At 45.6% G+C, this 21,958-nt stretch overlaps 1 protein-coding gene across 1 annotated transcript in view; it reads right to left on the reverse strand.

Moving 5' to 3' along the window:
* Window positions 1–945: 945 nt before the first annotated feature.
* LOC131202537 (uncharacterized) overlaps window positions 946–21,958 on the reverse strand; it is a 34,489-nt gene continuing 13,476 nt past the window's right edge. Inside the window, 5 exon segments of the mRNA XM_058191644.1 lie at window positions 946–1,137; window positions 2,268–2,361; window positions 2,500–2,582; window positions 3,629–3,743; window positions 8,069–8,590. Of these exon segments, the coding sequence (XP_058047627.1) occupies window positions 946–1,137; window positions 2,268–2,361; window positions 2,500–2,582; window positions 3,629–3,743; window positions 8,069–8,590 (1,006 nt within the window).

Here is a 21,958-nt window from a genome sequence, read left to right on the forward strand (position 1 = left end):
ATGTGCGTTGTTTTGATTGAGGTACAAATTCCTCGATGCAAACTGCTCGATTCCCCATCCCACTGCCTATGGCAACTTAGGATCTGGTTAGGGAAGCTTCGCGAGTTGATAACAGCTTTGGATATGGGACTGATTTTCTACTTCTTTTTCTATTAGACTATATGGTTTAGTCATTATCTGCATGGAGAAGGCATTGGATTAATTTATTATCTACATGTTTTTAAATATATTTGGTGCTTAAAAGAGTCAGAAACTAATCTTTCTTTGCTTAAAAACTGAATTGCCATTCTTCTTTTATTTAAGAATGAGAACTGGCTCTGATTCAGTGTGCAGCATAATATATTTTGTGTGGGACTGTTCGCCTTGTACCCTTGGCCATGTCTGCTTGGCCACCAGGGTTCCGCCTCCAGCCATTCACTCCTAACATTTCTCCTCAGCTGACATGCCCCTCGGCCAATGGGCCCCAGCCTATCCAACCCAGCCTTTTCGGCGCAGCCCACTGAATGAAATACCGCTTGTCCTGGGCTTTTAGCCCCCCAAGGATACTTAGCTGCCAGCCAATCTGGCTGTCAATGCTGGCAGCCAGAAGCCCCTGTGCAGAAGGGGAGGGGGTGGAAACTCTCCTGTACCTGACTGTATTTCCCTGATAACGAACGGTCATTAGGTTGTCGTATGTTCCTCCACCCCCAATCCCCTGCCCAACAAAGAGAAGTTCCAAAAGTGCCAGCTGCAACTCAATGAGAAGCCAGTCCAAACCAGATTGTCGCTAGGTGTAGGACAGCTGGAAGACCTGAGGAGCACCCACCAGCGGTGACTTTCACCAGAGGCATCAAAAATCCCACAGAATGGAGGGGTGAGGGGTAGAGCATGACAACTTCACACTGCCTAACTCTCATAAAGAGGACCTCATGCAGAGCCAGGCATTGCAACTGCTGCAAGAGGTGATCAGGATTTGGAGAGCTCAGGAATCCCTTGCCCAGAAGCCTGCCCAGCCACTGCATGGAGAGACTGGCCAGGCAGAAGGGGGATCTGCCATCTCCGCAGCCATGGCGGCAGCTTCTGTTGCTCCATAGGGGGCAGCTCCATAGGGGGCAGTTCAGCAGCCAGCTGAGGTGCCAAATCACTAGGGTTTCTCCACTGGGAGTAAAATACAGAGGGGAATCCCAAAGTTCTGGGATTCTTCCTAGCCTAAGTCTGAAATCACATTCAGGAGTATGGAGATGAATGGGGATGTGAGCCAGCCAAAGTAAGATGTATCACCATGGCCCTGCAGCAGAGTGGATGGTTACTCTTCACAACAACAGTGCCCCCAAACTAAGGAGCTATGACCCATTTATATTGACACTTCATCTGCACTTCAAGGACCCCCTAGCCAAATGCAATTCATCCCTGTGTAATTACACAGGGATGGAGATCATTGGCAGAATACACCCAGGAGTTTTGTGAGCCGACCTGCCATATGGCCATCTGGCCCCAGGAAGTCCTGATGGAATGTTACAAGGATGGTCTTAACAATGACATCTATCATACCTGCATCTCCCGAGGGGGAGGGATGTCCAGCATGTCAGCTTCCGCTTTATTTGAAGTGTATATTTACCTATTGGAGTGTTTTACTGTTTTATTACTTCGTAAAAGGTTTTCTTTACTGAATGTCTTACTTGATTTACGGGAAAGGGAGGGAGGATTGTACTGTTGCCAGCGTTTGGCTGATCATTGCAGGTGAAGAAGGAGATAGTCTTTCAACCAGACGTTTGAACTGATTTGGCGCATGACTGTAACGGGAGTTGCATGCTTCGCATTCCATCCAGAAGATTGACAGAGGGAGAACATCAGAAGTAAAACAACACGTGGCCAAGGAGAAAGAGGACATTGGACTATGACTGTTTGAACCCTGGTGCAGGAGGGTTCAAGAGAGGAAATACTTTTGTATAGTTGTAATTACTTTCAGTTCTGGCTTAGCTTTCTCTGCAATCTGACATGTTTAGTTAAAATTACCAATCTCTTCAAACTGATGGAGTTGGGTCTTTATTTTTTTAAATACTGATTGGAGGCAAGCTGACATTAAGCCAGAATTTAAAAAAAAATCAGTCATCCAGGATCACAACCTAGAGGACTGAAAACTTTTTTTTAATGATGTCGGAGCATGAATGCGGAGCTGATGATGAGGAGTTGCCAGAGTCATCAATTGTCTCACAACTGGCAGACATCTCATCCCAGGGATTTTCCAAAGGAGCTGATAAGAAATCTTTTCTGGGGAAAAAGCCAACCCCAGAAGATGAGCCAGAGAAGATGGGAGCAGGCTTGGCAGCCACATCGCACCCTTCCAAGTATTCAGGATTTTCTGCAGAGTGGCTGGAGAAACTACAAATAGAGGAGAGACGGGAGAAGGCCAAACTGGATTTTGGAAAACTACCAGACCCGGGGGAGCTACAATCCGGAGTTACAAGACGTAAGCAGAAAAAGAATGGCAGCGTGAACAGTTAATTAAGGATGAATTACAAATCGCAGAAGACATCAGACTGTATCATGAGGTGATAGAGCGACAAGCAGACCATGAAAGGTATGGTCCACACCCAGAATCCCTGGAGGGAGGGGGAAGAAGTGGAAAGAGAATTTTTGACAGCCACCGGGGGAGCGGCATACAGCGGAAAAATTCTGGAGGAACAAGAACCTAAGCTGCATTCTCCAGAGGCTGCAGATTTTGATAGAGGGCGAGGGACCCCTGCTGGACAAATGTTGCCTCACAGAAGGAAAAAACCTAAAATTCCCTCAATTCCCAGGAAGTTTGATGGGGACCCTAAGGAATTAGGGTTATTCCAGGCTATGGTGGACAGCCACATGCAGGAGTGGGGTGAAGATTATCGGTCAGAAGCCTCTAAAGTGAGAAGTGTGACCCAAGTCTTGAGTGGAAGGGCAGCTTCCTGATACATGTCCTTGTACCAAGAGAATTCCCCTCTCCTGAGGAACTACCACCACTTTATGGCAACCCTGAGAATGAAATTTGAGGACCCCTTGGCAGAGCAGAAGGCCAAAATCCGCATGAGGTCCATCAGACAAGGGAGGAGACCAGTGGCTGACTACAACCAAGAGTTCAGTGATCTGGTGCCTCTCATCAGAGGGTGATCGGAAGTGGCTCTTTTGGACATATATAAAGACGGCTTAAATGGGGATTTATATAAATTGTGCAGAGCCTGAGTGTCCCCAATTACCTTGCATGGCTGGTACACCCTAGCAGTAGAAATGGAGATCGATCTATCCAAAGACCGCCTGCGAAGTGATCGCGCTTGGAAGCAGACCCCAACTCAGTTCCAGAGAGGACTGCCCAAGGATTTCGCTGCAGCGGAAGGTGGGAAGAAAAAAACCACGGGCTGTTTCAGATTTGGAAAGGAAGGCCACCGAGTGGCTGATTGTCGCGCAAAGCTGGCACCAAAGACGACCGCTAGTGGCAGAAAAGCAATGGTGCAGGCAGAAACTAAGATGCGAGAGGTTGCAAAGAGGGGAGCGGATGTCACCAGAACGCTCCTCCCATCGAGGAGGAACTAGGGACTCCTTCCAGTCCAGATGAAAGCAAGCCATCTTCCGAAGCAGAAGAGGATCTCCTGGTGAGTTGGAAAGGGAGGCCTCTTACCGTTCCAGTGAAACTGTGCATCCCATCCTCGGGAATGCAGGGAGAAATGCTAGCCCTCTTAGACTCTGGATGTACCCGATGTATCATCAGCCCCAAGGTGGTGGAGAAAATGGAACTAAAGCTAAAAACGTTGAGCAGGCCCATAGCATTTTGCCAGCTAGATGGGTCAGTGGCGGGGGGAGGCCCAGCCCACTTTGTGACAGAACCCATAGAGATGACCATAGGAGACCACTGAGAAATCATAAACTTTATTGTGGCCCCAGGCATGGATCAGCCACTCGTACTGGGTCTCTCGTGGCTCTGGAAATGGAACCTGAAAATAAACTGGAGAACGGGGGTGTTGAGACTCTGCACAAGGGCGGAAAAGAAGGAGAAGATAACTTTAAAACTCCCTGACCCCAAACTCGCTGAGATACTGGGGTTGATGTTTGAATGGCTGGAGGGGGAGGAAAAAATTCCTAAAGAGTATTGGGACCTATGAGAGGTGTTTAGTGAAAAGGCCTCTGACGTGCTATCTCCCTATAGGCCTACAGACTGTGCTATAGACATCCTTCCAGGGGTGAAACTCCCGAAACCGAAATCATACCCCATGACCCAGAAAGAATTGGGAGAATTGCAAAACTTTATAGATAAAAATTTGGAGTGAGGATTCATTCAACCGGCTAGGCCTCGGGTTGCAGCCCCAGTCATGTTCCGGGAAAAGAAAGATGGCACTTACCGCTTAATACTGGACTATAGAAACCTGAACTGAGTGTGCATGGAGAATGTGTATCCCATGCCTCTCATGAAGGATATGCTTGCCCACTTGGCCAGAGGGAAGTTCTTCACCAGTCTGGATTTATGTGAAGCATATTACAGAGTACGCATAAAAGAAGGGGATGAATGGAAAATGGCATTCAATTGTCCCCTTGGTTGCTTCCAATTCCGAGTCCTACCATTTGGGTTGCAAGGAGCCCCAGCAGTATTCATGCCACTAATAAATGAAGTGCTCCATGAACATTTGTTTAAAGGGGTTTTTGTTTATCTTGATGACATACTTATTTACATGGAGACCATGGAGGAGCATGTGAAGCTAGTAAGAGCAGTACTCAAAAAATTACTGGCCGCAGAACTTTATGCAAAATTGTCTAAGTGTGAATTTCATCAAACGAAAATCGATTACCTGGGATACCGTATTTCCTCTGATGGGTTTGAGATGGACCCAGAAAAAGTCCACACAGTACTAGACTGGCCAGCCCCTCGCACCCGCAAACAGTTACAAAGTTTCCTGGTTTTTGCTAACTTCTATCACCAGTTCATTCCCTCGTTTGCTGACATTGCCCTGCCAAACACCAATCTCCTCAAAACGAAAGGGACTACTAAGCCCAAACCTTCCTTACCATGAAAGTGGTCAATGGAGTGTCAGGCCGCTTTTGAAAAGCTGAAGCGATTGTTTGCTGCCGAGCCAGTCCTCAAACATCCTGACATGGAGTCCCCATTCATGGTTCAAGCAGATTCTAGTGATGTTGCAGTCGGAGCAGTCTTACTCCCAAACAATGCTAAAGGTGAGCTTCAACCGTGCACGTACACATCTCGTAAGCTCACTGAAACAGAGCAGAGATGGGCCATCTGGGAGAAAGAAGCTTTTGCAGTGCACTGGGCTCTCCGAACATGGAGACAATTCTTGGAGGGGGCCAAACACCCTTTCAAGGTATGGACTGATCATAAAAACTTAGAGGCCCTGAAAACTCCCAGAAAACTATCACCAAAGCAAGCTCGATGGGCCCAATACTTTAACCGTTTTAATTTTTCCTTGCATTACATTCCTGGGGGAAAGAACTTCCTGGCTGATGCCCTTTCCTGTTTGCCTCAGTACAATACTACTCACAAGGAAATAGCATGCCCTATACTCCCAGTTCAACAATTAGCTGCCCCAGCTATTACCCGTAGCCAAGCACAAACCGATGCAACGCTACCAGATGATCTCACCAAGTTGCTCATGGAAGCCTTAGACAAGGATCCTGGTTCTTAGCCCATTCACACGAGTGCACTCATCGTGATGGACTGGTGTGGGTGGGGGCAAAAATATATGTCCCTGCATCTCTGAGAGAGGCCATACTTCAACGTTGCCATGATGCTAAAATGGCTGGACATTTTGGGTTCGTGAAAACATTACACCTCTTGAAAAGACAATTCTGGTGGCCAGGGCTTAAAAAGGACATTGAATCTTATATAAAAAGTTGCACTTTCTGTGCAGTAGCAGAGAGACCACCAGGGAAGCCTCATGGGTTGCTTCAAATAGTAGCCTGGCCAGGAGCCCCATGGAAAGAAATATCCATGGATTTCATAGTGGATTGCCCGAAAGTGGAGGCAATACAGTGATCTGGGTAGTTACAGACCTGTTCTCCAAACAACTACACTTCATCCCTTGTTCTAAAATACCTTCTTCAAAAACTTTGGCAAAGCTGTTTGTGCAACACATCTACAGACTCCATGGAGTTCCGGAACGAATAATCTCAGACCAGGGGGTGCAATTCACTTCCCAATTTTGGAAAGAGTTTTTGCGGCTAATAGGCTCCATCCAAGGACTAAGCTCCGCCCACCATCCTCAAACTAATGGGGGTTGTGAACACTCGAACTTGGTACTGGTACAATATCTAAGATGTTACATTAATTATCAACAAGGTAATTAGTCGGACTTACTACCTTTTGCTAAAGTAGCTTACAATAATTCTGTTCATAGCAGTACTGGGTTCACCCCATTCAAAGTGGCTTCAGGTCAGGATTTTGTCCCCATTCCTGAACTCCCTGAAGACAAACTATCCATTCCATCACTGGCTGAATGGATAGACCAATTGCAAAATGCATGGAAAATTACACGCAAAGCAATAGATGATACACATCACGCACACAAACAACAAGCAGATAAAAAGAGAACTCTGGAAAAAAAATTCCAAGTAGGAGATAAAGTTTTCTTATGCACTAAATATTTGCAAACTACACAGAAATCAAAAAAGCTTGGACCCAAATATGTGGGACCTTTCCCCATTGTGAAAATCATTAATCCAGTCACTGTCCAACTAGAACTACCAAAAACTTTGAGAAGAATTCACCCAGTTTTCCTCGTTAGCTTGATGAAAGCTGAACACACATCCCCCCTTAGGGCTAACCCCACTAAGCTCCCAGTTCCAATCCTCATAGAAGGGGAATAACATTTTGAAATTAAGGGAATCCTAGACTCTAGAAAATATAGAAATAAAATCCAATATTTGGTAGCTTGGAAACACTTTCCTCTATCACAAGCCGAATGGGTTAATAAAGAAGATGTTCGCGCCCCCAAAAAGCTAGAACAATTTTATAACAAATATCCTGATAAACCCTAACATTTCTCTTTTCTTTTCCAGGACTAATGTCCTTTTTTCGAAGGAGGGCCGAATGTCAGCCTCCACTTTATTTGAAGTGTATATTTACCTGTTGGAGTGTTTTACTGTTTTATTACTTCATGAAAGGTTTTCTTTACTGAATGTCTTACTTGATTTATGGGAAAGGGGGGGAGGTTTGTACTGTTGCCAGCGTTCGGCTGATCATTGCAGGTGAAGAAGGAGATAGTCTTTCAACCAGACATTTGAACTGATTTGGCGCATGAATGTAACAGGAGTTGCATGCTTCGCATTCCATCCAGAAGGTTGACAGAGGGAGAACATCGGAAGTGAAACAACACGTGGCCAAGGAGAAAGAGGACATTGGACTCTGACTGTTTGAACCCTGGTGGCAGGAAGGTTCAAGAGAGGAAATACTTTTGTACAGTTGTAATTACTTTCAGTTCTGGCTTAGCTTTCTCTGCAATCTGACATGTTTAGTAAAAATTACCAATTTCTTCAAACTGATGGAGTTGGGTCTTTATTTTCTTAAACACTGATTGGAGGCAAGCTAACACAGCATTTGTATGTCTTGGCAGATGAGGTAGAAATCTGAGCTGGTAGAGAGGTTGAGGAGACTAAGGGTACCCATAGTCTTTTCCCAGTTGGATGGGTCAGTTGCGGGTGGGGGGGCAGCTTACTTCATACCTGAACCTATGGTTTCAGGATGGGGAGCCACAAAGAGACATTGAGTTTCATTGTAGCACTCAGAATGGAGAGGCCCCTCTTGATTGGATTAACCTGGCTCCACAAATGGAACCCTCTTGTGAACTGGAGGAAGGGGCTTCTAACAATCCATTCCCAACCTGTGGGAAGAGGGGAAGAGAAACCCTCACCAATGCGCGAGAATGGCGTCTAACTAGGGGTAGCGGGGGGATGGCAAATCTCCCCTATCCAGTTTTTGGTAGGGAGGGGGCTTTCTGACAACTTGGCCCCCCTCCCCAGCTGGGCGGAACATCATGCCAAGCCGACGAGGGGTTTTTTATCCCCCCTCGTGGTGTTTCGGCTGGGTGGTGAGGCGAGAACGCGACTGCTGGCTTACCCAGCATGTTTGGGGCGGTGTCCGGCGTTTTTCCGGCGTTTGTTTTTTCGGCGGTGGCGGAGGCCGTAGGCAGGACCACTCAGCACCCTTAGCACCCGAAGAGGATTCCCACCCCCAACTGGACGGAACATCGTGTCCAGTTGGGTAGAACATCGTGGGACATAGTTGCCAGGCCGAGGAGAGGTTTTCGGCCCCCAGGAGGAGTTTTCGGCTGGCCGGTGGGACGAGGGCGTGGCCGCCGGCTTGTTCTGCATGTTTGGGGCGGCGGGTGGTGTTTTTGTCGTTTTCCCCCTTCGGTGATGGCAGAGGCGGCAGCGTTCGACGCCTGGGGCACCAGAGGTGGTTTTTTCCCCTGGGGAGCATTTGACAGGACAGAGAGCCGAGGTGATTGTGTTTTGGAGAGGGAGTGGAGGTGTGGAGGCATTTTCGGCCGGTTGGGGGAAGCGGATGTAGGCCCCGCTGACTGGACCGGGGGCGGTGGCCAGTGCCTGGCCGTTTTTCGGCGGATGGCAGTGGCAGCGCCTGAAGAGGGGGTTATCCCCCCAAAAAGATCACGGTTAGTTGGGGCGAGGCGTGGGTTTGGACTCCGCCCCCCAAGGACTTGATGAGTCTCTGAAATCGGCTGATGCATGGGGAGGTGCCCCCCCCCCGCCACTTTGGTGTCGGAGGTGGTGTGGTGTCAATGGCGGTGATAGTAACGCCGTCTCCCCCCCCACATGGCCTTCTTAAGGCCTATTTTACTGTCATCTATGTCATCTTTGCCATCATGCACCTTTACTCCACCTTTTGGATTATTTCATCTTTTGAACATCTTTGGACCATCTTTTCTCACCCTCGGACTATTACACTCTTATTTCCCGGTTTGAAACCTACCATGTAATAATATATTTGCATTACCATCGTATTTAAAGACTGGTTTGGGACTGGATTTGTCCATCTCCATATATTTCCGAGATGTATCTAAGGACGCAACTTCTCAGTCTGCGAGATTCCCCCCTCTCGCGGACATGGCCCTCTACATTATCGAAGGCCTACCTTGACGACGGATTTTGGAATCCCGAGAGGTGGCATGCGGCTAAAAAGAGCCTTTGGGGATTTTTAAATAGGGAATTTTTAAGGGTAGGGAGGGTAAGGGCGGGTGTTGGGGGAAACCCGTCGGGGAGGGTATGTCCAGTCCTAGCGCGCGCTCACGGCATTACTTTAGTTGGTCCGAAGACAGGGAGGGAGGGGAGTGTTCAGAGCAGAGAGTGTCATTCCATCTGTACGGTAAGTGGGAGAGGCAGATATGGCGGAGGCAAGGGGCCGTATCGTTCTTCGGGAGCACGTGTTCGATGTTTAAAGGCGATCACGTGCTCCGGCCCCTCAGTCCTTACTCGTTCCCCGGATGGTCAGGATCCTCAGAGCTTGGGTCTGAGGCTGATGCTTTGCAATGCCCGGTCCGTGGTTAATAAGGCTCCCCTGATTTGTGATCTTATTCAGAGGGAGTCCGCGGACTTTATGGGCATTACGGAGACCTGGTTGGGCACAGAGGGGGGTGTACCCCTGGTTGAACTGTGCCCTCCGGGTTTCTGCGCATTCCATCAGCCCAAGGTAGGGGTGGGGGGGTGGCGGTTGTGATTAAAGAGAGTCTGGAGCCGAGGGAGTCCACTGTACCTCAGATAGCTGGTTGTGAATCCCTCCTTGTGAAGTGGGGCCATCGGAATCAGATGGGACTGTTGATCACATACCTGGCTCCTTGCTGCGTGACTACAGCCCTACCTGAGCTACTAGAGGTGCTTGCTGGGGTGGCAGTTGAAACTCCCAGACTTTTGGTCTTGGGGGATTTCAACTTGCCATCGGCCAGCTTGTCATCAACGGTGGTTCAGGAGTTCCAGGCCTCCATGACGGCCTTGGACCTGATTCAAGTAACTGATGGCCCTACACACATTGGGGGAGGCGCACTAGACTTGATTTTTATCTCAGGTCAGTGGGTTAATGATCTGGAATTAGGAGATATAGTGACGGAACCGGTGTCATGGTCAGATCATTTTCTCCTTCGCCTAGACTTTCTGACTGCCGCCCACCACCGCAGGGAGACGGAGCCAATGCATTGGTTCCGTCCCAGGCGCCTGATGGACCCGGAGAGGTTCCGGATGGAGCTTGGGCCGTTTCCTGAGGATCTGGCCCACGGCACGACTGAAGAACTAGTTGCAGCCTGGGAACGGGCCGCGGCTTGGGCTTTGGACCGTGTCGTGCCTTTGCGGCCTCTGACCTGGCGTAGATCTCAATTGGCTCCCTGGTTTTCCGAGGAGCTGAGAGAGATGAAACGCCGGAGAAGACACCTAGAGAGCACTTGGAGGTCTAGCCGTTCCGAGGCTGATCGGACACTAGTGAGGTCTTTAACTAAGACCTACCTAGTGGCAATGAAGGAGGTGAAACGTTCTTACGTTTCCACCCTCATTGCATCAGCAGATAACCGCCCGGCCGCCTTGTTTCGGGTGATCCGTTCCCTCCTTCATCAGGAGGTTCGGGATGACCCTTTGCAAGGACGTGCTGAGGAGTTTAACGGTTATCTATACGATAAAATCGTTCAGCTTCGGGATAGTTTGGACCAAGATTGCGATGATCCAACTGAGATGATGGAGATGAGTCTTGTTGAGGTTATTTGGGATGAGTTTGATTCTGTGTCTCCTGAGGACGTGGACAGGTTGCTGGGGAGGTTACATGCAACTACATGTTTACTGGATCCGTGCCCTTCCTGGTTAGTGCTGGCTGCTCAGGAAGTGACACGAGGCTGGCTCCAGGGGATTATAAATGCTTCTTTGTTGGAAGGGGTTTTCCCCGCTGCCTTGAAAGAGACGGTGGTGAGACCCCTCCTTAAGAAGCCTTCCCTGTACCCAGCTATTTTGGGGAATTACCGTCCAGTCTCCAACCTTCGCTTTGTGGTGAAGGTTGTAGAGAGTGTGGTTGCATGGCAGCTGCCCCAGCACCTGGATGAAGCCGTCTATCTAGACCCGTTCCAGTCTGGCTTCCGACCCGGTTATAACATGGAGATGGCTTTGGTCGCATTGATGGATGACCTCTGGAGGGCCAGGGATAGGGGTTGCTCCTCTGTCCTGGTCCTATTAGATCTCTCAGCGGCTTTTGATACCATCGACCATGGTATCCTGCTGCGCCGGTTGGAGGGATTGGGAGTGGGAGGCCCCGTTTATCGGTGGTTCTCCTCCTATCTCTCTGACCAGTCGCAGTCGGTGTTGACAGGGGGGCAGAGGTCGTCCGCGAGGCGCCTCACTTGTGGGGTACCTCAGGGGTCGATTCTCTCGCCTACCCTGTTCAACATCTATATGAAGCCGCTGGGTGAGGTCATCAGTGGTTTCGGGGTGAGTTATCATCTGTACGCTGACAATACTCAGCTGTACTTTTCCACCCCGGACCACCCCAACGAAGCTATTGAAGTGCTGTCCCAGTGCCTGGAAGTCGTACGGGTCTGGATGGGGAGAAACAGACTCAAGCTCAATCCCTCCAAGACGGAGTGGCTGTGGATGCCGGCACCCCGGTACAGTCAGTTGCACCCGCAGCTGACTGTTGGGGGCGAGTTAGTGGCCCCAAAGGAGGTGATTCGCAACTTGGGCATCCTCTTGGATGGACGGCTGTCCTTTGATGAACATCTGGCGGCCGTCTCCAGGAGGGCCTTTTACCAAGTTCGCTTGGTCCGCCAGTTGCGTCCCTTCCTTGACCGGGATGCTTTATGCACAGTCACTCACGGTCTGGTTACGTCTCGGTTGGATTATTGCAATGCTCTCTACTTGGGGCTGCCCTTGAGGTGCACCCAGAGGCTACAGTTAGTCCAGAGTGTGGCTGCGCGAGTAGTAACGGGAGCCGCTCGTGGCTCCCATGTAACATCGCTGCTCCGCAGTCTGCACTGGCTTCCTGTGGTCTTTCGGGTGCGCTTCAAGATTTTGGTTACCACCTTTAAAGCGCTCCATGGCTTAGGACCCGGGTACTTACGAGACCGCCTGCTGTTACCTTATGCCTCCCAGCGACCGGTACGCTCTCACAGAAAAGGTCTCCTCAGGGTGCCGTCCGCCAAACAATGGCTGGCGGCCCCCAGGAGTAGGGCCTTCTCTGTGGGAGCAGCGACGCTCTGGAATGAACTTCCCCCTGGCCTACGCCAAGTGCCTGATCTTCGGACCTTCCGTCGTGAGCTAAAAACATACTGATTTATTCAAGCTGGACTGGCATAATGGTTTTTTAATATTTTAATTGGGTTTTATTGTTGTGGGGTTTTAAATTTTTTAAAATTTAAAATTTAAATTTTTAAACATTGGCCTTTTTGTAATATGTTTTATTTTAAATTTTGATTTTAATTGTATATATATTGTGTTTTATTTAGGCTGTACACCGCCCTGAGTCCTTCGGAGAAGGGCGGTATAAAAATTTGATAAATAAATAAATAAAATAAACCAAGAGCCAAAAGAGCCAAGTTTACAAGGGAATTAGGGGTTGTGGTGTAGGAACAAATGGAAGGAAAGGAAACAATTCCAAAAGAGTAGTGGGACTTAAGGGAGACATTCAGAATGAGGCTCTGACACACTTCTGCACCATCACCCCACAGACTGTAGCATAGAAATCCTGCCTGGGGCAAAACTCCCCAAGTCAAAAGTCTATTTGATGACTCCATGACAGTTAGATGGGCTGCAGATCTTTATTGACAAGAATTTGAATGGGGATTCATCCAACAAACTATACTGTGGGTGGCTGATTCAGTATTGTTCTGTGAAAAAAAGGATGGGTCTCTTCATCTCTGTGTGGATTATAAAGGTTTAAACACTGTGTGTGTGTAGAATGTTTACCCGCTGCCACTGATGAAGGACATGAAGGCACATTTAACCAAAGGAAAAATCTTTAAGCTGGACTTGAGGGAAGCCTACTATAGAGTTTACATCAAGGAAGGAGATGAATGGAAAAATGCCTTTAATTGCCCTTTCATTTGCTTCCAGTTCAGAGTGCTCCCATTTGTGTTACAAGGGGCACCTGCTGTTTTCATGCAATTGATTAATGAGGTGCAGCATGAACATTTGTACAAAGGAGTTCTGATTTACTTAGATAACATTCTGATATACACTGAGTCTATGGAGGAGCATGTGAAACTAGTGCACGCGGTTCTGAATAAACTCAGAGCTGCTGAACTGTATGCTAAATTATCCAAGTGTGAGTTTCACCAGGACAAGATTGACTACTTGGGCTATCACATATCACACAAGGGGATAGAGATGGATCCTGAAAAGGTGTGAGAGGTCTTGGAATGGGCACCCATTCCCCCGTACTAGAAAGATGTTGCAGAGTTTCCTGGGTTTTGCTAATTTTCATAGATAATTCATCCCTTCTTTTGCTAAGATTGTGTTACCCATCACTAATCTCTTGAAAACTAAGGGGGAAACCCACACTAAATCCAGTCATCCCCTTGAGTAGATCATGGAATGTCAAGCAGCCTTAGAAAAGCTCAAGCTGCTGTTTGTGGCTGAACCAATACTTAAACACCTCAACACTGATGCCCCATTTATGATCCAGGCTGATGCTAGTAATGTGGCTATCAGAACTGTGTTGTTCCAGGCAAATGTCAAAGTGGGGTTACAACCCTGTGCTTACACCACCAGGAAATTAACTGAGACTGAGAGGAGGTGGGCAATTTGGGAGAAGGAAGCTTTTGCTGTGCAATGGGGACTAATAACTTGGAGGCATTTCCTAAAAGGGCAAACCAGCCTTTTGAAGTATGGACCGATCACAAAAATCCCTGAAAACTCCAAGGAAATTATCACCTAGGCAAGTTTTTTGGGTGCAATATTTTAACCGGTTTAATTTTGCACTGTGCTACTTTCCTGGGGAAAGAACTTTATGGCTGTGCTTTGTCCAGATTGCCCCAATACAACAATGTTAGGCCTGAAGTGATCTGACCAGTTATTACTTCTAAACAGCTGGCCTCTCCTATAGTTACCAGAGCTCAGAAAAAATTGGAGCCTGAGCTTTCCACTGGAATGTGCGAGGAACTGAAGGGGGTGCTAAAGAGTGATGAGTGGTTTTTTTTTATCCCACACAAAAGAGTGCACCATGTGAAATGATCTAGGATGGGTTGGCACCAAATTACACATGCCCATCAGTTTGAGGGGAACTGTTTTATAGCAGGCCCATGATTTGAAAGCTGCTGGCCATTTTGGTTTCTTGAAGACTTTTTTTTTGTTGTTGTTGTTTTGAAGACCTGATCAAGCAGCAGTTTTGGTGGCTTTCATTGAAAAAGGACATTGAGACTCATGTTGCCAGTTGTCCTCTCTGCTGCTGCAAAATGGCCCCTGGGAAATTCTGTTGGACTCCTCCAGAGTGTTGCCAATCCTAGGGGAAAGAAATATCTATGGATTTTATAGTAGAATTGCCTGAGAGTGGGGGAAACACAGTCATTTGGGTTGTTACAGATTTATTTTCCAAGTAGGTGCATTTTGTTCCATGCCCTAAGATACCTTCGGCTAAAGGGCTTGCTAAATTGTTTATAAAGCATATGTATAGGTTACATGGAGTTCCTGATCATATTATCTCAGACGGGGGGTGCAATTCATCTCCCAATTTTGGCAGGAATTCCTTAAACTGTTAGGCTCCACCCGGGAATTAACCTCCGCCCACCACCCTCAAACTAAAGGGGCTTGTGAACAAACCAACTCAATTCTGGAATAGTACCTTAGATGCTATGTAAATTACAAGCAGGACAATTGGGCTGACCTGCTGTCTTTTGCAATTGTCACTTATAATAACTCAGTATATAGTTGTACTGGCTTCACCCTATTCAAAGTTGCTTGTGGTCAGGATTTCATTCACATACCAGAACTGCTTCAAGAGAAGCCTCTGATCCCCTCTTTAGTGGAGTAGATCGAACAACTGAAGCACACATGGCCAGTCACATCTAAGGTGCTGGATGAGACACATCAAGCCCCTAAAACACACTGATAAAAAGAATGCTAAACCAAATGAGTTCCAAGTGGGGGATAAAGTGTATATGTCCATTAAGTAGTTACAAACTATGCAAAAATCGAAGAAATTAGGATCTAAGTATGTAAGAAAGCTCTCAAGCTTGAGTAGGCTAACTGGGCAGCTCTTTGCCCTGCCCAGTCTGCCCCTCTGGTACCCCTCCTTATAGAAGGAAAGCAATACTTTAAAGTTAAAGAAATCCTTGATTCTAGAAAATAGAAAGGGAAACTGCAATATTTGGTAGCTTGGAAACATTTCCCTCTTTCAAAATCTGAATGCTTGAAATGTTTGGGTTCCCAAACTCCTTCAGGTGTTTCACTGGAAATATTCTGAAAAACCTTAATGTTCATTAATTATCTTTAATCCTTTTAAATTATTCATAGTAGTTTTGTATTATTATGAGCCATAGTGGCACAGCAGTTAGAATGCAATACTGCAGGCTACTTCTGCTACTTGCTGGCTGCCTGTAGTTTGACAGCTCGAGTCTCACTGGCTCAAGGCTGACTCAGCCTTCCATCCACCCAAAGTTGGTAAAGGGAGGACCCAGATTGTTGAGGGCAATATGCTGACTCTGTAAACCTTTTAGAGAAGGCTACAAAGAACTGTGAAGCAGTATATAAGTCTAAATGCTATTGCTATTATGCTTTTTCTTCTTTTATAGGGCTAACGCCTCTGTTGAAGATGGGCCAAATGTCAGCTGAATCTCAAATATGGGTTTCTGCTGCAAGCTTACTATAGGCTGCAATAGAAACGGGGCGGGGAACTTCATTGTGGTGCTGCAGCTGCAAGCAGCAGGATGCCCTATGCCTCATCACGGAGTGCAGCCATGAGCAGCAGGATGCACAATGAACCTTGCAGCATCTGGCCACAAGAAGCTGTGGCAATGCAATGAGCCTCGTAAATTAATTCATTAAGCTCATTAGTATTTCTTTTTCGGTTGCTCCAGCTTCGGTGCGGCCAAAATGGTTGTCTCTCCTCTTTATTGGTTGGGAGGGTGCCTTGGATTGAGCAGGAGACTTTAGCCTCCTAACAAAGAAGGGTCGGCTGGGATTTATGGAGCCCCGCTATCCACGACTGTCTCGCTGCGACGTCAAACCAGAAGTCCAGTTTTATATTTTTAATAAGGCTGGATGCTCAATCAATGAAGTTTCTATTTTATTCTATGTTATTCAAAAGTAAGTGCTATTCTGTTCACTCAAATGTATATATGAAGGCAACCTATGTTCTAAGCATAAACAGAATAAAAATAAATTCCATTTATTTCAGTATGGCTGACTTATTTCTAAGTGCACAGAACAATGAGATTAGATTTGATTTCTCTACCATAAATCTACATTTTTCTCAAAGACATTTAAGTCTATCTAGACCCGTTCCAGTCCGGCTTTCGACCCGGATACAGCACGGAAACAGCTTTGGTCGCATTGGTGGATGATCTCTGGCGGGCCAGGGACAGGGGGTACTCCTCTGCCCTGGTCCTATTAGATCTCTCAGCGGCTTTTGATACCATCGACCATGGTATCTTGCTGCGCCGGTTGGGGGGATTGGGAGTGGGAGGCACCGTGTATCGGTGGTTCTCCTCCTATCTCTCCGACCGGTCGCAGACGGTGTTGACAGGGGGGCAGAGGTCGGCCGCGAGGTGCCTCACTTGTGGGGTCCCACAGGGGTCGATTCTCTCGCCCCTGCTGTTCAACATCTATATGAAGCCGTTGGGTGAGATCATCAGTGGCTTCGGGGTGAGATACCAACAGTGCGCTGATGACACCCAGCTGTACTTTTCCACCCCGGGCCACCCCAATGAAGTTGTTGAAGTGCTGTCCCGGTGTTTGGAAGCCGTACGGGTCTGGATGGGGAGAAACAGGCTCAAGCTTAATCCCTCCAAGACGGAGTGGCTGTGGATGCCGGCATCCCGATTCAGTCAACTGCAGCCGCGGTTGACTGTTGGAGGCGAGTTATTGGCCCCAAAGGATAGGGTGCGCAACTTAGGTGTCCTCCTGGATGACCGGCTGTCGTTTGAAGATCATTTGACGGCCGTCTCCAGGAGGGCCTTCCACCAGGTCCGCCTGGTTCGGCAGTTGCGCCCCTTCCTTGATCGGGATGCCTTGTGCACAGTCACTCACGCACTCGTTACCTCTCGCTTGGATTATTGTAATGCTCTCTATATGGGGCTCCCCTTGAAGTGCACTCGGAGGCTTCAGTTAGTCCAGAATGCAGCTGCGCGGGTGATAGAGGGAGCTTCGCGTAGCTCCCACGTAACACCGCTCCTGCGCAGACTGCACTGGCTACCTGTGGCCTTCCGAGTGCACTTTAAGGTGTTGGTTACAACCTTTAAAGCGCTCCATGGCTTAGGGCCTGGGTACTTACGGGACCGCCTGCTGTTACCATATGCCTCCCACCGACCCGTACGCTCTCACAGAGAGGGACTTCTCAGGGTACCGTCCGCCAAACAATGTTGGCTGGCGGCCCCCAGAGGAAGGGCCTTCTCTGTGGGGGCTCCCACACTTTGGAACGAGCTTCCCCCAGGCTTACGTCAAATACCTGACCTTCGGACTTTCCGCCGCGAACTGAAGACATACCTTTTTATTCGCGTGGGGCTGGCCTAAATTTTAAATTTTACATTTTAAATTTTAAATTTTAAACTACATAAATTTTATCGATTTTAAATTTTCTACTAATTTTAAATGGGGTTTTGGTTTTATAAATTTTAAGGTTCTAGGCTAATTATAATAAGTTTTTTAACTTGTATTTTAAATTGTATATTGTGGTGTTTGTATTTTATTGTAGCCTGTACAATATGGTATATGGGCGGTATAAAAATCAAATAAAATAAATAAATAAAATAAATAATAAATAAGTCATATTTCATGGGAATAAAGCATACAGGCAGTCCTCAACCTACAACAATTAATTTAACATTGGTTCAAAGTTACAATGACCTTAGATCGGGATGAAAGGCTCCCGGTTCGGACCGGATTAAGCAATCCGGTAGCGATGGGAACAGGTAGTTCGGAGAACCGATAGCAAAAATCCATGCCCCCTCCCCCCCCGCCCATGCCCACCCAATCGCCCAGTCCCCACTTGCCTACTTGCTGCTTCTTTCGGGCTCACTAAGCCTTGCTTCAGCTGCTGCAATCAGTTGTATCACCTAGCAACTGAATCTGCCTGCCTGCAATCCATCTCATCAGTGAGCAACTCAATCTGCCTGCCTTCAATTGGGTAAGTAATTGGGGGGGAGCTTTAGTTAATTGGGTAGTTAATAGTTAATAGTTAAATAGTTAATTGGGTTTTTTTTAAGGAGTTTTTTTTAGACAGCAATTTAAAGTTAATGAAGTTTTAAATTTAGCTGCTTTTATCTAAAAATATAAATAAAATAATAAAATAAAATAAAATAAAATGTTTGTGCAGCTTTCTGAGATTTGGTGTGTTTTTGTAGTGTTTCACTCTAACTACACAAACACACAAAATCTCACAAAGGTGTATGTGGCATTTTGTGTGTATGTGTGTGAGTCAGTTGTGTTGTGTTGTATGTGTGTATAAAGTGTGAAAGTTGGTTTTTGAACTTTTTGTGGCTGTGTGAGGTTCTTGCTTGTTGCAGGGGCCATTTTGGGTGAAGTGCAGCTGCTTTTACTTTGCGTGTGAGTCAGTTGTATTGTGTTGTGTTGTGTGTGTGTAAAGTGTGAAAGTTGGTTTTTGAGCTTTTTGTGGCTGTGTGAGGTTCCTGCTTGTTCCAGGGGCCATTTTGGATAAAGTGCAGCTGCTTTTACTTTATGTGTGAGTCAGTTGTGTTGTGTTGCTTATTGTTTTGTGTACTTTGTTTATTATTTTTATTATTTACTGTTATTGGCCACGCCCACCCAGTCACCTGACCACCAAGCCACACCCACCAATTAAGCCACGCCCACAGAACTGGTAGGAAAATTTTTAGATTTCACCTCGCCTCAGATAAATGATGACAGATCCTCAAAATTACAACTATCATACCCCGATTGTCACATAATCACAATTCAGGAGCTTGGCAACTGGCTCACATTTTCAATGGTTGCATCTTGCAGTCATATGATCATGATCTGCAACATTCTCAGCTGGCTTCTGAGAAGCAAAGTCAATTGGGGAAGATTTGCTTATTGACTGCTTATTTACTCACTTAACTGTGGTGTTTTGCTTAGTGACTGTAGTAAAATGGTTGTAAAATTGAGTCTGCTCATGTTATGCTTAACAATGACATCACTTAGTGACCAATATTCTGGTCCCCAATTGTGATTGTAAGTTAAAGACTACCAGTACTGCTGACTGAGTTAGACATCTTTGAGGAAAAAACATTGTGATAAATAACTTCATAATTTTCTGCAGCACAATTTAACCTGGACTCTAGTTGCAGTGCAACATTGCTGTGCAGATTAGATGTTTTAGATTCTGGCTGTTATGCCCCAGCATATAATTTTTATATATACTGTTGTTGCTCTCTAGGCCTGTCTAGTGACTAGAGGGACAAATACCAATTATATTGTTTTGAAGCTGACCCAACCCCTTTACCCATCAGCCCGCACTCTCAAAACAAGTGCACACTGGGAAGCCAGACTTCATTTTCCTTTAGCATTTGGAGAAGGCAGAACCACAAAGAAGAATTTGTGGCACATGTTCATCCAAAGAAAAAACCCATATCCCACACATAGAACATCACTGGTGAAATTTAGACTACTTGCATTTATTAATTGTTATGTTCAGCAGTAACTCAATACTACCTATCTTCTCTTTTTCCTTCTAATATTTTTTTATTTTTAACAAAAAAGAACAAAAATACATAACATACATTGACATAAAACATATGACAAAAAAAGAATAACAATACATAACATACATTGACATAGAACCTATGTTCCTTCTTTACATCAGCTTCGTTTCCCTATTCCTCTCATATTTACATCCTTATTCCCCCTCTCGTTTCATTTAATTAAACTTCTTTTTTGTCCCATTCTCTCTTATTTCTTTTTATCTTCTATCCTATCTATCCTTCAAACTATTCATTTTCTTTCATACCTTACCATTTTAAATACATGTATATATAAGCTTTTCACCTTTTTTCATCTTCTAATATTTCTAATATTTCTAATCTCTAGCCAATTCCCTAATTTTACATTTTCTAGCAATTTTCTATAATCCTTTTTGATGTGGACCTCCTATAAACATATCACATCTATTTCTATTTTTTTTTAATTTGTTGAAGGTTTGAGCTCTCTTTCTTGGTATGTTTAAACCATTAATGTTTACTACAAAACCTTGATTGCCTCTCCCTTTTTTTATTTGTTCCACCTTTTTTGTACTTCTTGTCTCTCTTACTAGCCTTCCTCCTTCTCCTTCTCTTTCTATCCACTCTTTTTCTTGTCTCTTTTGTGTTTCTCTTTCTTGTTCTATTTCCACCAGTATCTCTTCATCTTGACTTCTGCTCTCAAGTTCCTTCTTACTTTCCTGTTCTTCTTTCTGTGCAAAGTATTGTTCAAAGAAATCCTGCACTTTTTCAATTGTGTCTACCTTATATTTTTTTGCCTGCCATGTTATAAGTAGGCCTTCTGATACTAACCATCTAAATCTGACCTTGCTAACTATTAACTGTGTTGTGAGAAATGGGTATTGTTGTCTCTGGTCCCTTATTCTGTGTGGTATTTGTTTTAATACTATAATTTCTTCACCTTTGTATATTATAGATCCCTCTCGTTTGTTTGTATATTTCATTTCTCGTTGCTCTTTTAATAAACCTCATATGTACCTCTCTCGCCTTTCTATGTCTTCTTGTGTATTTTGTGTATACTCGGTAAACTTCGTCCAATTCTCTTCTTGTTTCTAGTTTTTCTTTTCCTAAGGCTTCTGCTAATATCTCTGCCATTTACTCTCCCAAGTCTTCATCCTTTTCTTCTGGAATGTTTTGAAATCTTAAAAATAATGAAGCTTTTTCCATTTCCAGATATGCAATTGACTCACTTAACTCATTATTTAATTGTAGGGCTTTCTGCTCCATCTTTTCTATTTTATTATCAACTTGCTCTATTTTTTGAATTCACTTTTTGAATTCTTTGTTCATTTTCTAACATTACTTGTTGAATATCTCAATTTTATCTTTCATGTTCTTAATTTCCTCCTTCATTTCACCAATTTCAGTCTTTAATTCTTTATGTAGCATTTTTGTTTCTTCGTGATTGTTTGCTATTGCTTCTTGAGTTTTATTCATTGTTTCCTATAGCATTTGTATCATTATTTGCATGCTTTGCATGTTCGTTGCCAGAACTGATTTATCTTAGCCAAGTGTGGTCGTTGTTGATTTTTGACTTGTATGTGAAGTTGTAAAAGGTGAAGGGATTGTCACTATTTTTTTACCTACTTTAGTGATAGTGACTTCCAGCAGTGATGTCATCATGGAGCAGGGTGAGGGAACAGACCTCTGTCCCTAAACCCTGAAAAATCTTCTCTAAAAGCCCACTTTTAGGGCATTATCAATCTTGGAGAGATTGATAAACTAAAGAGCAAGCTCCGTAGGTGCTGGGGGTAGAAAGAAACCACCCAAGTTCAGGATCTTAAACTGATGGAAAGGAAATCGGTCTTTATGACCAACCAGGAGTGATGACTGCTGCATAAGTGGGAAGCAAAAGAGTGAAAAGCAACAGCAGCGTTCGACAGAGGAAAAATCCCAGAAGAAGATGAGAGGTGTGTGATAAAGAGAAGGCGTGGAAGAGTAAAGGCAGAGAGAAAGAGTGACACAGTGTGTCCAGGAAGGCAGCTAAAATGGAGTAAACTGCAGATCGGAGAGATAAAATAGACTGAGAACAGCACACAGCAGTTTGGGGCTCAAATTGAAATCCACAAATTGCATTGATTGGTGAGTGAGAGACTTAAAGAAAAATGAGCTGA

This window comes from Ahaetulla prasina, chromosome 7 (assembly GCF_028640845.1).
Source record: "Ahaetulla prasina isolate Xishuangbanna chromosome 7, ASM2864084v1, whole genome shotgun sequence".
NCBI classification, from domain to species: Eukaryota; Metazoa; Chordata; class Lepidosauria; order Squamata; family Colubridae; genus Ahaetulla; species Ahaetulla prasina.